Genomic DNA, 15,906 nt, shown 5'->3' with positions numbered 1-15,906 from the left:
CTACAGAATGGGAGAAGATATTTGCAAATGACCTATCAGATAAAGGGCTAGTTTCCAAGATCTATAAAGAACTTATTAAACTCAACACCAAAGAAACAAACAATCCAATCATGAAATGGGCAAAAGACATGAGCAGAAATCTCACAGAGGAAGACATAGACATGGCCAACATGCATATGAGAAAATGCTCTGCATCACTTGCCATCAGGGAAATACAAATCAAAACCACAATGAGATACCACCTCACACCAGTGAGAATGGGGAAAATCAACAAGGCAGGAAACAACAAATGTTGGAGAGGATGTGGAGAAAAGGGAACCCTCTTGCACTGTTGGTGGGAATGTGAACTGGTGCAGCCACTCTGGAAAACTGTGTGGAGGTTCCTCAAACAGTTAAAAATATACCTGCCCTACGACCCAGCAATTGCACTGTTGGGGATTTACCCCAAAGATACAAATGCAATGAAACGCCGGGACACCTGCACTCCAATGTTTCTAGCAGCAATGGCCACGATAGCCAAACTGTGGAAGGAGCCTCGGTGTCCAACAAAAGATGAATGGATAAAGGAGATGTGGTTTATGTATACAATGGGATATTACTCAGCTATTAGGAATGACAAATACCCACCATTTGCTTCAACGTGGATGGAACTGGAGGGTATTATGCTGAGTGAAGTAAGCCAGTCGGAGAAGGACAAACATTATATGTTCTCATTCATTTGGGGAATATAAATAATAGTGAAAGGGAATATAAGGGGAGGGAGAAGAAATGTGTGGGAAATATCAGAAAGGGAGACAGAACGTAAAGACTGCTAACTCTGGGAAACGAACTAGGGGTGGTAGAAGGGGAGGAGGGTGGGGGGTGGGAGTGAATGGGTGACGGGCACTGGGGGTTATTCTGTATGTTAGTAAATTGTACACCAATAAAAAATAAATTAAAAAAAAATAAAAATAAAAATAAAACCTCCACACCTCAACTTACTCGGGACAAGATAAAGACCAGTGAAGACACTAATAAAGAAAGTGACAGGGGCTGCCTTCATTCTGCTAACTCCTACAGAGTATCTGGGGAGAGAGAGGCAGTTAAATGATCAGTTACTACAGGGTGACAAGTTTGTTACTACAGGGCGACAAGATCTCTGATGGGTGACTCCATGGGAGATAGGAACTCAGAGCAGAAACACCTAAACTCTAAACCTTCCAGAGGCTCTGGGTGCTCAGGAAAAGCCTTACTTGGGTGGAAACCTGAGAATGCATACAGTTACAGAGGAAAGAAAGGCAGAAAATAACAGTATGGCAAAGGTTTGAAGGGTAGAAAGAACACATTTGTTGTCCTTGGAATGTTGGTGTTTTCTCACGCAGCACATTTGAAAGATCACGTGCAAATAACTATGAACTTTTAAAAGTGCTAAAAAAAAAAGTGCTAGGGACATTAGATACTGTTTAGTTCTAGGGTCATGGATTGTTCAAACTTGTCTTATCTGAGTCCCTCATTTCATACACAGAAGAGCCAGAGCAATTTCCATATGTTCCCAGCATTAACGATTAGTGACTGAGACACAACCGCAGCTCATTGCAGAGCATTTTGCCCTATGCTGCCAGGACATAGAAGTCTAAGGTGGCCCAAAATGGGTGCAGACCTCTGCATCATTCAAAACTGGAAAAAAAAATGTGCAGAAAAGAAACTTCACCTTGAAGCCTCGTCCCCAGCAAAGTAAAACAAACAGAAAACAAACTACAACTCCTGAAAATAAAGAGAAAAATAAGAATTATAATAAAGAGCTCCTACAGAACAAATTCCCCCGGCTCTGACTGTGCTAATAACATCTGCAGAGGAAATTTCTTTTCCCCATCTCATCTGACCCCTTATTTTGTGTTTCTTCTTAAATGGTCATTTCTGATTTGAACACAGATTATCCCATCCTAAAACTCCAAAACTGGTGTCAGGATAAAACCCTGTGTAACAGGGAAGGGGAGAGACCCTCCAAAGAAGGAAGCCTGGAGGGAAGCATGAGGGAAGCAGGCAACTGCTCTACCAAGGCCCAATCAGCCATGGAAACCCATCAGGGGATGCCAAGCTCTCCAGAGACTCCTGCATGGAAGGATTCAGAACACTTACTCAGAAAAAGCCGCCCGAGCTCAATCAGCAGCCAGAGAATAAGAGGCCCTTTGGACATTTTGACTGTTGGCAGGGCCCAGGAGTCTGTCTGTCTGTCCCAAGTCCATTTCTTATACTCCAGTGAATGCTGACGGGGCAGGATCATTTAGTTTCATTTCTCTTTTTGCCTCATAATCTTCCTTTTCCCCCCTCCTGAATGGTCTCCCTCAATCTGGGATGTATGATAAAATGTGCTGAGCACTTTTCTCCTAGCCACTAGCATATGTGTAAATGTGTGCATGGATAGTCAGGTTGCACCTATATTCTTTTGTCCATGTGTATTGAGGGGTTTCCCACCTATGTGTTAGCATCCATGCATGTGCTTCTGTATGTGAGCATGTGTGAGCTGTGCATGAGCTACAGTCCTCCTGGCTACTGTGCAGCTTATAGTAAAATGCAATTAACTCTCCTCATTGGCAGCTATTCAAACATAGGCTCCTCATTGGGCCAAAGGAAAGCTAGACTACAATTGGGCTCTGCAACCTTTACCTGATTCACTTGGTTCTCCATCACTCAGACCTTTGTTCCCTTTACCCTGATAATGGAGAAAGAAAAGCAGAACTGCAATCAACCATCACATAGGCCAAAATCATCATTAGAGTTTACTAGACAAGGAAAGAAGAACTCAATAGAAGAGGCATACTGTGGCCATGACAGGATGGGCTCAGGTAACAAGGAAACCCATGATCAGGAACCAATTCTACCACTTTTTAAGTGAGGCCACCTGATGGGGAAGAGCATAAAAGATAATTCATGAACCAGGTTACAAGGCTGGACTCTATAGATTCAATAATCTATCCAAGAACCAGTTAGAGGATGAATCAAATCAACTAGGTGTGTTTTCTAAAATAGACTTAGGGGCACCCGAGTGGCTCAGTCAATTGGGCATCCAATTCTTGATCTCAGCTCAGGTCTTAATCTCAGGGTTTTAAGTTCAAGCCTCATGTTGGACTCCATGCTGAACATGGAGCCTACTTAAAAATTAATTAATTGATTGATTAATTAAATAGACTTAGATCATCATCATTGGTTACTGAATGCTTAGCTATATACCACACACTCTGCTACATGATACAGATGTATTATTTAATTCTCACAACCCTAAGAAATAGATAATATTTTTCCCATTTAACACATTAGAAAACTGAGGGAGCTACATAAATTACATTGAAAGTTAAGAAGGTGTGAAAAAAAAAAAGACTCAAGCCCAAGTTTCTCTGATCCCAAAACCCATGCCCCTAATCACTACACCCTCTTTTGACCTGTGATCCTTAGGGTAATACAGCCATGAGACTACCCATACCCGTGACCGGCCAAGTGCCACCCAGCCCCATAGAGGAAATTTAAGAATGCACAAACGCTCTAGATTTAAAAAATAGTTCTCATTTGATTGTAACCAGTCAAATGAGTCTCAGACATTCAACATTGTACAGAGTAAAAGTTTTGGTGAAAATACAAATATTGGATGAGGCTCTGGATTCAGAGAAGCTAGAAAAGCAAAAGGAAGGAATGAAAATAGAGAGACTTAGAGAAAACCTTCCCATTGAACTATGGAATCCCCTTCCTTGGAAACTGGGGAATTTAATCTCTGGATAAACTGAATGACCCCAATAAAACACAAACATTGATATTTAGGTGTCCCCCAACAATATGAACAATTCACCTTCAATAAAGTAACCAGTGCATCAGCCTCAGTCATGCATGCAACACTCCTAATTAGTTTTAAGTGTGTCACTTTAAAAGTGAATAGACAACCAAGGATCCAAGACATGTATGGAAAGTCTTCAATATGAAAAAGATAACATCCAAGATGACTTTTTCCCTCATATGTTTAGCAAATTGACAGGATGACTAGAAGACCTAAGAGCTGGACAAGCAGCCCTGACTTTCCACATGGGCTTTCCACAAGGCATCTTGAGCTTCCTTACAGTATGGTAGTCTGAAAGTAAGTGAATTTCTTACATAATATCTGGCTTTTTCAAAAATGAGCATTTCAACAGGCTCAGGAAGATTCTGCAAAGGTTATGACCTAAACCTACATGTGATTCAGTATCATTTCCACTGCATTCTGTTGGTCAAAAAGTAAGTTATTCAAGTAGAGGAAACAATACAAGGGTGTAAATTCCAGGAAGTTCATTGGAGGTAAAGGGAAAGCATCCTTGCAGACTAGTTACAAAAACCAGCAGAACAGGCTGGAACAGAAGGGCAGAGGAATAAGGTTTGGAGTGGTGGTGATGAGTGTAACTGGTAGATTGTCTCATGCATTTAGATATTTTGAAAATAGGTTCAACAGATCTTTAACAGAAAGGGGTTGAATCATTTGAGGTGATTTTTTAAAAGATTTTATTTATTTATTTATTTGAAAGAAGGAGAGAGTGGGTAGCCTGGGTGGCCCAGCGGTTTAGCACCACCTTCAGCCCAGGGCCTGATCCTGGAGACTCAGGATCGAGTCCCACATCAGGCTCCATGCATGGAGCCTGCTTCTCCCTCTGCCTGTGTCTCTGCCTCTCTCTCTCTCTCTCTCTCTCTCTCTTTCCTTCTCTCTCTTTCTCTGTGTCTCTCATGAATAAATAAATAAATAATCTTAAAAAGAGAGAGAGAGAGAGAAAGTGGGGGGAGGGGCAGAGAGAGAAGCAGACTCCCCGCTGAGCAGAGAACTGGTACGGGCTCAATCCCAGGACCCTGGGATCATGACCTGAGCTGAAGGCATCCACTTAACTGACTGATCCACCCAAACACCCCGGGATGAATTTTGATAAACACTTGGAAAATTAAGAAAAGGAAAACATGAGACAATTATTACACTCAGGAAAGTTAAAATATTGTACAAGAAAAAATATGTAATTATACTACATTTGTTCAATGTGAAAGATAGTTATATGGTCATGATAATGTAAAGTCTGGCTACTAGTTTAACACAAAGTTGTTGGGGGTGCCTGGGTGGCTCAGCGGTTGAGCGCCTGCCTTCGGCCCAGGGCGTGATCCTGGAGTCCCGGGATCTGGTCCCGCATCGGGCTCCCTGCATGGAGCCTGCTTCTCCCTCTGCCTACGTCTCTTCCTCTCTCTCTCTGTGTGTCTCTCATGAATAAATAAATAAAAATCTTTAAAAAAATAAATAAACACAAAATTGTGATATGAATACATTGAGAAGATGGGCAGAGAAGAAGGGGAGTGGAGGTGCAAGAAAGCCAAACCCAATTCACCCTTATAGGAGATCAATAGGGGGTGATCAGAGTGATCAATCAAACAATACCAGTATAAACACATTATTAGTAATATGGAAGAGGGGAAAAACAGAAGAAACAATTTAGAAGGCTTTACGTTTTATGGGAAGGACTATGAGAGAAATCAACCGGTTTTTTAGTTATTAACTTTTTAGAATAATTTTACTATTAAAAATGTACATACTGAGCACACCTAGCACCCAATATTAGTTTCTAAATACCACTCTCCAATAGAAGAAACCAGGGCTCCTTGGAGAAGTGTGGACTAGACATACTGACTTTCTTCCAAAGCATCCAATAAAGACAGTGAGAACAAAGACTGCCTTTATTTTTTTTTTAATTTTTTATTGGTGTTCAATTTAGTAACATACAGAATAACCCCCAGGGCCTGTCACTCATTCACTCCCACCCCCCGCCCTCCTCCCCTTCTTCCACCCCTAGTTCGTTTCCCAGAGTTAGCAGTCTTTACGTTCTGTCTCCCTTTCTGATATTTCGCCTTTAGAGAGGAGAGATCTGGCAAACATGACCTCAGGCAGGTGATCAAGGTCAGCATCAACAGAGATAATAAGTCACCTCGATGGTCTGTACCCTTGATGTGATGTGATGTGGTGTAAATGGCGCTTTACCTCTGGGGTAAAGTCTTCCTCCCAAGAAATATAATCCTACTCTAATCATGAGAAAAACATCAAACACAGCCACACTGAGTCACATCCTACAAAATATTTGCCAAATACTTCTCAAAACTGTCGAGGTCATAAAACACAAGAAAAGCCTGAAAAATGTTAACAGCCCAGAGGAACATAAGGAGATGTAATAATCAAATGTAATGTTGTATCCTAGATAGGCTTCTGGAAGGAAAAAAGGGCCAGTAGGTGAAAACTAAGGAAATTTTGGACTTTGGTTAATAACAATGTATTGGTATTGATTTATTAATTGTTATAGATATACCATTACCACAATGTAAGACGTTAACAATAGGGGGAACTGAGTGTGGTGTGTATAGGAACTCTGTTCTATCTTCATCATTTTTCTTTAAATCTAAAGCTATTCTAAAACAAAGATTTTCTTAATGTACATATTCTTTTTTCTTAGAAATGCAAATGTTAATAATAATTTAGCATCTGGAAAAGGTCATACACTGGAAAGAGAGACTGAGACTAAGCTTAATTATCTTCTCTTCCTAAGTTAAGGTCCCTGGACAGTCTTCAGGGAATTCACAAACATCCTAATATTGGATGCTCAATTTGTGTTACCATATTAGAGCATATTCTTGAGAGAGGACCATAGCAGTTTTGGATAATTCATGTTTTTGCCACCTTCCTCCACATGTGCATCTAGAGAGCCAGTCCTCCCTCATTCCCAGTCAGTGCAGTTTAGATGGCATTGGTTTCATTCATGGCCATGGTGTTTGGATCAAGGATGAACAATTGATCCAAATAAAGCCAGGGATATACAACCTTAACACATTTCCTGGAACTTTTGAGAGATAGTAACACTCCCTATTTTCCACTGCTTTTTCAGCTGTGAGGCTATGAGCTTGAATCCAAATATATTCAGTATGCCACCAATGGGTGAAGCCTGCCTGATGAGAAAACCAATCAGGCAGAAAGTAAGTAGAGAAATAGAGAACCCTAGGCCCTCTATGAATTTCGAACCCCTGAAACAAGACACATCAATGTGTCAATAAATTTCTTTTTGAGCTTCAGCCAATTTGTGTGAGGTCTTCAGTCATTTGGAATCAAAAGATCCCATGTTCTTAAACCTAAAAGAACTTCTATGTAGTGATAGTTCATCAGGATCTCTAAAGTTTCTTTTTTTTTCTTCAATCTTAACAGTTTACTCAATCTGGTCCAGTTATCTGCTAGTTAGGTCACCTAACACCTGTTTCACCCTGACCTTTCAATCATTCAGCAAGTGACTCATCAACCTATTAAACTTTAGGCATGTAGGAATTCTGCCTACCTCTGGGGATAAAGACAAACAAGGCATAGATCCTACCCTTAAGGTCCTGACATTTTCAAATTTTAAGCAAAGGAGGTATTATTTAGCTTATTATTTAAAGATAAGGCTGTGGGAGTCTAGAGAAGATAAAAGACTATTAAGTAATATGAAGGAAATAGAATCCAGGTTTTCTAATAAAGAGTTCTTTGTGATAAACAAAAGAAAGAAACTTCCTTTCTGATGAGTGAGATTAAATTCAGTCCCACTCATTCATTTTTATTCAATCATTTCTTCATCAGTTATAGCAGGGGTCAGCAAACTATGGCCTATGGCCCAGGTCCAGCCCATCACTCATCTTTGTAAATAAAGTTTTATTGCAATACAGCCATGCCCATATGTTTCCATATTGTCTATGGCTGCTTTCATAGTACAATGGCAGAGTTGAATAAATCCAACAGACACTGCATGGCCCACAAAGCCAAAGATTATTTACTATCTGGTCTTAACAGAAAAAGTTCAATAACCTTTGAACTATATATTGAGTTCATGCTATGTGCCATGCACTGTGCTAAACACTAAGATAGGAATATTAGACCAGCCATTCTTTTCCTCAATAAGCTCACAGGCTAGTACCTCCTAGTGGGAGATAAACAAGTTAACAGACAATATAGCACATTGTTATAGGGAAAGGACAGAACAGTATGGGAGCGTTGAGAGAAGAGTCCTAGCCCAGTCTTGAAGATGGAAGAAGAAAATCAAGGATACTTTTTAAATATAGATCTCAAGGACATTGGAGAGCATTGTGGTGTCATGGAAAGAATTTCAGGCAGAGTAAAGAGAATGTAAAAGCTCCGTGGTAATAACAACAGCATATTTTAGAGTAATCAAAGAATTTCAGCTCCACAGGTCTTTATTACAGTATTTAAAAGTAGATGTGGAACTAGGGCACCTGAGTCCCTCAGTCAGTTGAGTGTCTGACTCTTGATTTCAGCTCAAGTCATGATCTCTGGGTTGTGAGATTGAGTCACACATTGGGCTCCATACTGGGCGTGAAGCCTGCTTAAGATTCTCTCCCTCTCTTGTCCCTTGCCCCTCCCACTCCTGCTCTCCCTGTTTAAAAAAAATTAAAGAGTAAATGTAGAACCTAAATGTTCTCACCACAAAAAAAAAAAAAGCACAAATGAAGCAACAGAATAAAACAAGGTTATGCATAGGCCAATACTGATATGATATAGTGATCTGAGAATTATGATTAGTGTATATATGTGTGTGTGTGTGTGTGTGTGTGTAGATTTCTCTATGGCCAGACCTCAAATCAGGAGGGAAGAGATGGAAGTGCCAAATGAGAAGACTGGAACATAGGCCAGAAGCAGACCATGAAGGGCCTGATAGGCCACATGAAAGAGAAAACTATCTGAGGGCAAGGAGGAATCCATCTTTTGTGGATGATTACTGAGCTTGAGAGTAACACCTATAAAAGAAAGAATTCCACAATTGGGAGCATTTCCATCAAAATGTGTCTAGAACTAACTAGTTGTAAGCTCTCTAAATCTCCTCCAGTTTTGGCAGGTTATGACTATGTATTCTCTTAGATCAGGAAATAATTCAACCTGAGAAGGGAGCTATTTTTTGAGTTCTTTTACTGGGGGTAGAAAGGTAGCCTCTCTTGCTTATTATAGTCAACCATGGATGTCTAATCAGAAAGATTTTTCTAACTCTATGACCCCTGCATCAGCTTCTTTATTTTCTGTGGTTTCCTGTGGGATGAGAAATCACACTACTGGCATTCCATCTTGACTACATACCAGCTGCGTGACTATAAGCAAATTATGCAATGTCTCTGTGCTTAATCACCCTTCTGTAAAATGGAAGGGTACCTACATCTTGGACTGCTGTGAGCATTAAATGAGGTGGTCTATGGAAAGCATTTAGCAGAGTGCCATGCAAATAGTGAACCCCTAAAAAATATTAGTTATTATTCAACTAGTTATTGTTCAGGGAGAGTTAGAAAAACACAAAAGACAAAATGACCTATTGAAGTGGACATATCCTGTTGCTGCCTGCTCTCCGTCTCTTCCTCTGTGGAACCAACACTTTTTCAACCTATATGGATCCAGTCTGGCATAGAGTAGGGTGGGCATATGTCTTAGGTATAACCATTCATTTTTAACCCATTCTCTTGTGGTGATTGAGACAAGACAAAGAAAATAGACTGGTTTACTTGGAGAAGCTGGTTCAATCAGAGGCATGGAGAGCCAAGGAATCTTGGGAAAAAGCAAGTAAAGGATCACTAATTTACCCATCAATCCAAAGCTTAATATATGTGGTCACATTTCTACTTGTATACTTCCTTTCAAGTAGTCCGTTCTACTTCTGTATAGCCCTAGTTGTTAGGAAATAGAAAGGAATTAATATTCATAAAATTGTGGCTATGTGCTAAGCTCTGTGCTAGGTGTTGTTCACATATAATCCCAATGTATTGTAAATAAATAAATATATATATGTACATATATATATAACACACACACACACATATATATCTTTTGCACTACACATATAAGGAAAGAGGGATTATAAGATATTTAAAATTTAACTCAAAATATAGTTCTTATTGTCTAGTATGTTAGAGCTTATTTGGGGATAAGAACAGAGGTTCACTCATATTGCCCCAAAAAAGAGATGACTTATGACAGGGCATTATGGAATCAGTACCCCATCAGGAATCTCCAAGGTATCACTTACTCTGCGCTTCTCTTGAGTATCTCTGCCTCTCTCTGAACCTCTCCCCATGACCAGCTTTCTCATGATTTCAACTTGCATATGGTCTATATCATACATTCCAGCCCCAAACCCTCTCTGTGACCCTCACTCAACTCAGCTCTCTGAGCTCACTGACTCATTCTCTCAATTTTAAATTCCAGATTTCTGAAAAAGAACTCCAGTCCCTCCAGTTGTCATTTTCCACAGAAGGCCCAAGGCTGTAGTTCATTGGCAGATCTGTAGCTGGCTACCCTAGGATCAGCCTTGTCCATGGGGAGAAAGATCCTATACAGAACTCAATCATTCCATTTGCCATTTCAGAAATGGGAGCTATGGATGAGGTACAGTCCCTCAGAAGTGGCTGGGCTAGGCAGGCAAGAGCTAAGAACTCTAATACAAATAATTTGTGTATGAGTCGGTCACCAGAATAGTTCATTGATTGAATCACTTGGGAATCCTTTCAACTGTGGGTAACAGAAAATCCAATTCACAGAAGCCTAAACATTTAAGGGTTTTTTTCCCCCTCTCATAACAAGAAGTCTGGTGGATATAGGTAACCCAGGGATTTAAAAATATCATCAAGGACTCAGGCCCATGTTGGTTTGTTACAACATGGTCATAGGAGGGCTGATGTACTTTCAAACATCAAATTCATCTTTGATAAGGGGAAAGGAGAGTCCTAGTGGCTTTCACATCATTAATCCTTGACTTTCATTTGGGAAGGGAAGCCCTCCCAAGCAAATATCTTCTTTAACAGAGCACTTTTCCAGGATAAGGGACCATATGTACTCATACTCTGCAGATGGCCCCATGTCAGGCTTCCAACAGATAACTATTTCTTGTTGAGTGAGTGAATTAATTAATTAATTAATTAATTAATATTTTGGCTCATTAAAGGGATAAGCTGATAAGAAAGAAGACTATTAGCTATCAGAAGAGGCAAATATTTCAGAAATCTCCATGAGACCTTGTCTCACCTCTCTGAATCTCAATTTCTTCATCTGTAAAATAGGATTGCATAATCTCTTCACCATAAAGTTTATTTGGGGATTAAATGAGACCATTTATGGGCAAGCCCTTTGAAATCATAAAGGATTAGGAAGATATTGTTTTGACTTCTAAGCTGTGGAAACAAAGATAGGAGGAAGCTGGCGTGAGTCAATTGGCCCGAAGTCATCCTCACAAATAGAAAAGGAGAAATAGTGCCTGGGTGTATACATATTCTGGCTGATTCAAGAAGTCATTGTTACAAGGATCTTACCCTCTAAAGATGAAAGAGAGTTTCCATCTGAATAATATGGAAAGTGCTGAAATCTTGGAAACCCAACTCTTGTTTTTCTGGTAAGGCCAAAACTTGGATTAAGAAATTGAAAGTGGAAGAATTAGATGTAAAAATAAAAAAGTGCATCATTCAACTTCCTTGGGAATATCCTTCCTAGTTGGCTCAAATATTAAGAAATCACGATTTCCAGGTCATATTATACTGTGGAGCCTCAGATAAATGTAATTGGCCGCCTTTGGCAATTGAATTCAATTTGATATCATATAGCTTAGTGATAGTCATTTTTATAGATATCCCAGTTATCTTCCAGGCCTATGGTTGAATAGCATGCCCACCCTCATGATGTTAGATATGGGCACTTGATTTGGCCAGTGCCTGTGGGCAGAAGTGTCATGGGTCTGTAGGTGGAAGTCTATATAAATTTGTATACAATTCATTACTCTCCCTTCCCCTGACAGAGCAACTGGCTCTAAATAGTGAAAGCTTCACAACCCTGTGTCCCTGAGTAAGAATGACATCAAGAAGGAACTCCTCCCCCAATGACATTCAATGAAAGCCCACGAAAACAAAAATAAAATTTTATTGTTCTAAACCACTAAATTGTTTGTTTAACTGCAGCATAATGTAACATATCCTAACATTACCTAGGTGCTATGGAAACAGCAACAAGGAGTGGTTAAGAACATTCCAATGAGACAGTCCACAATTGGAGGCTCTGACACTTACTAGCTGCATGACTACTACCATTTACCCCTCTGTAGTCTTGCTCTTGTTCCTGTATCAGTCTAGATCTATGGTTCTCAGATCTGTGATTCTCAGATTTGGCTGCACCTTAAAATCACAAGAGAAACTTCTTTTAAGATTTTATTTATTTGAGAGAGAGAGTGTGTGTGAGTGCGAGATCGAGAGTGAATGAGCAAGCATAAACAGGGCGAGGGGGAGGGGCAAAGGGAGAAGGAAAGCAAAGTCCCCACTGAGCAGGGAGCCCTGCACAGGGCTTAATCCCACAACCTTGGGATCATGACCTGAGCTGAAGGCAGATGCTTAACTGACTGGGCCCCAGGTGCCCCCACAAGAGAAGCTTCTGAAAAAGATGCCCAGGTTCTGTGCCAAATATTGTGATTTCATTGGATTTCAGTGGAACCTAGACATAATATTTTTTAAGCTGAAATGTGCAGCTAGGTTTGAGAATCACTTGTCTAGGATTCTTTAATTTTACTGAACTGGATCATCTTTCAACACTCAGACTGAATCTTCTACAAAAAGTCTTCCGGAATTCAAAGGTCCCACTTGAGTTTCAGTAGCAAGTTAGGCATACCTTATCTCTGAAATTAGAACATCATAGTAAGGTTATCCATGTCCATATGTATTTTCTAACTGGAGCATTAGATCTCCTAGAATACAGGGACTGCACTAGAATCTTCTTGTGCTGGCACCTCATGTCATATTATGCATCAAAGTAACCTAATAAATGCTTATTTATTTAAGCAGAAAAGAGACCACTTGATTAAAATTAAGAAACCATTGGTTACCTTTGAGAAAACAGCTCTAAGATAAGGGTGGGAAAAAAAATAGTAATCATTCTACATTGAGCAGTAAATGTGAAGGTAAGTTTGGTTATCTATTTGAAGATGTCTTGACACCAGAAATAGAAAGACAGATGATGATGGTCAAGAGAACGGGCTATTTTTAGGATGGGCAAAAATCAGGTTTTGTAGCATTGGGAAAGATATCGCTCAAAGGGAGAAATGTGTTTCCACAGAAAAGCTTAATTTTTGTTAGTCAAAGATTCAGAAATAGAAAAAGGAGGAGGGGAAAAAAGCACTATTGTACAAAATGTCAAGAATGGTTTTTTCTGTATGCTGAGATCTGGGTGGTATGTTTTCTTTCACTTCCAGCAGGTGCTCAATAAGTATTTGTCCAATGAATAAATTTTCTTTGTGTGAATGAACATGTGTATTTCTTCAGAGATGCAGAGTTGAGTTAGCCATACATTTTAGGGCACAACATCATCATAGTCTGTTACACCTCCTATTTTTTCTGATATCTGCATACCTATCCCAACTTTTCTCTAATGTATTGAATCAATGTCACTGCATATGTAAGTATCCTCGAAAGATGCGTATTGTTACTTCGTGTGTTATTTTTTAATTTACAAAACATTTTGCCATAGATCTCATTCTGCCTTTTTTTTTACTTAATCCTATGTTCTTAAGATCTGTGTTACAATATGTACATTAATCTTAAAGCTTCTAATTGCTTAATATACCATTGTAGGCATATCCTCTATTCTCTTAATGATGAATACCTAGTTTGCCTTCAACTCTCCACTAACAAAAAAATTTTTTTTCAGTGAACAATCTCTTACATATCCTTACATGGACCTGAGAAAGAATTCTTTAGGGGTAGATATCTAGAAAAAGGATTGTTAAACCATAGGCTAGGCGCACACTTAATTTTTATAAGCACTGCCAAATCTCTCTCCAAAACAAATGACCAGTTTTACTCCTGCCAGTTATGCATGAGAGTTTTGTTTCCCCACATCCTTGCTAACAATATCCTTCCTATTTTTTAAAAGCAGGTCATAGATCCACATGATGGAGTTGTTTATTGATGGACTAGAAGAAATAAAATGGATATCTGAAGGAAAAGGTGCCACCAATAAAGGGAGATCTTTTCTCATCCACAACAGAAACAAATTCTGAACCTCTCATAACTTGGGCTAAGGAACCAAAATTTGCAAATCCAGATAAATGTCTTAGTGGCTCTGGGCCCTGCTCAGAAGCAGCTGACTTCAGGGAGGGACGAGTAATGATATCCTTCTTTACAATTTTTGCCAAGCTGGTGAATGTAATGTGCTACTTTTGTTCTCTTTAGATTTCTTTTACTACCAAGAGTTTAGTCATCTCTTCACATACTGGTTAACTGTTTATGTTTCTCCTTTAGTGAATGGACTTCTTTTATCTTTGCCCACTTTTCGTGTGTGTGTGTGTGTGTGATCTCTAAACATTAATTTTTTCTTCTCCATCATTCCTTTACCAACTTTGTCCATTGAATACTTCACTAAAATGAAACCCTTTATTAAAATATATCAAGCTTTATCCTTATGACTTCTACTGGGGGGAGTATATTTAAGAGGGTTTTTTTTCCACTCCAAGGTTACTGTAATATTTGCCTATAGCTTTTCCACTAATCTTATAGTTTGGTCTTGTAATTGATCTCACCATTATATATGGTATGAGGTGGAAATCTAACTTTATTTTTTCTATATAATAAGCTAATCTTCTCATTATTCTCTCCTAAAAATACATCCTTTTTCATTGGTTGGTGATGCTATCTCTATCATTGCTATGCAGAATATTAGATAGGTAGATAAATGTATGTGGATGTGTGTGTGTTCTGTGTTACTTATTTTGTTGCACTGGGCTTTTTCTCGGTGTTCCTGTTCTTGGGCCCTTATCACATTATTCTATATGATGCTTGGTAAAAGGCTTTAATATTGAAGAGTGGTTCTGAACAATCCCACTACCTTTGTTTTTATTTTTATTTGTTATTATTTGCTATTTTTTATTTCATACTTGCATGAAAATTCTAGAATCAGTGCTGAGTGCTTAAAAAGATTCCATTAAGAGGATGGGGAGGGTGCAATGAAGGCAGTCAAAAGGTAAAAACTTCCAATTATAAGATAAATAAGTTCTGGGAGGTAATGTACAGCATAGTCATGAAGCTATTAATACTATCGTATATTTGAAAATTGCTGAAAAAGTAGATCTTAAAAGTTATCAAAAGAGATGAGAAAAAGTTATCATCACATATAACTATGTGAGGTGATAGATGTTGACAAAACTTATTGCGGTAATCATTTTGCAATATATACACATACCAAGTTAGTTGTAAACTGAAAATGAATACAATCTTGTATGTCAGTTATATCTCAATAAAACTAAAAAGAAGAAAGATCCTGTTGGATTTTTTTGGAATTGGCTTAAATGACCTGATTTATCAAAAAAGAATTGGTATCTTTACAAATGTTAAAATCGTTCCATTCACTAACGGCACATCAGGTTGCCTTGTATTCGCTAATAGAGTTTTAATTTTTTTATTCATAAATGTCTTGCACATCTTTAATTACCACATACTATTTGCTTTTTCTTGCTAATGTGATTTATACCTTATTTTTATATTTGCCAATTATTGCTAAAATACAGACTGCTGTTAACAGCTACTTTTTATTTTGTATTCAATTAACATGGATTACTCTTCAACTTTATGAAACTTTATGAAACAAAAAGAGGGGAAAAGAGTAATATGAAAAGTTTGTCTTTGTAGGAAAAAGGCTATTGCTTCCATTAAAACAGGAAAGAAAGAAATAAGAAAAGTTAAAGATAGAGAAAAATGTAGTGGATTAAGTGAAGGAAGTTGAACAGATCATTTCTCGAATTGAAATAGTCCTGAGGTTTAAACTGCTTCTCCCTGGAAGAAAGAAAATATTTTGTTAGAAAGCCCAGTCCAGTCATGGCAATCAAGGAGTTAGTAGAGAAA

At 38.7% G+C, this 15,906-nt stretch overlaps 1 protein-coding gene across 2 annotated transcripts in view; it reads right to left on the bottom strand.

The window, feature by feature from the left end:
• The window catches only part of TIMD4 (T cell immunoglobulin and mucin domain containing 4), a 33,309-nt gene extending 31,040 nt beyond the window's left edge, over positions 1 to 2,269 (bottom strand). The window contains exon 1 of one of the 2 annotated variants that reach the window (XM_072824379.1): positions 2,119 to 2,269. In XM_072824379.1, the coding sequence (XP_072680480.1) occupies positions 2,119 to 2,263 (145 nt within the window). In that variant the 5' untranslated portion in view covers positions 2,264 to 2,269. The remainder of the gene's footprint in view (positions 1 to 2,118) is intronic. The other variant, XM_072824381.1, reaches the window with a different exon arrangement.
• Positions 2,270 to 15,906: the final 13,637 nt, after the last annotated feature.

The sequence above is a fragment of the Canis lupus genome, chromosome 4 (assembly GCF_048164855.1).
Source record: "Canis lupus baileyi chromosome 4, mCanLup2.hap1, whole genome shotgun sequence".
In the NCBI taxonomy this organism is placed as follows: domain Eukaryota; kingdom Metazoa; phylum Chordata; class Mammalia; order Carnivora; family Canidae; genus Canis; species Canis lupus.
This window is presented reverse-complemented; position numbering and strand designations above follow the sequence as displayed.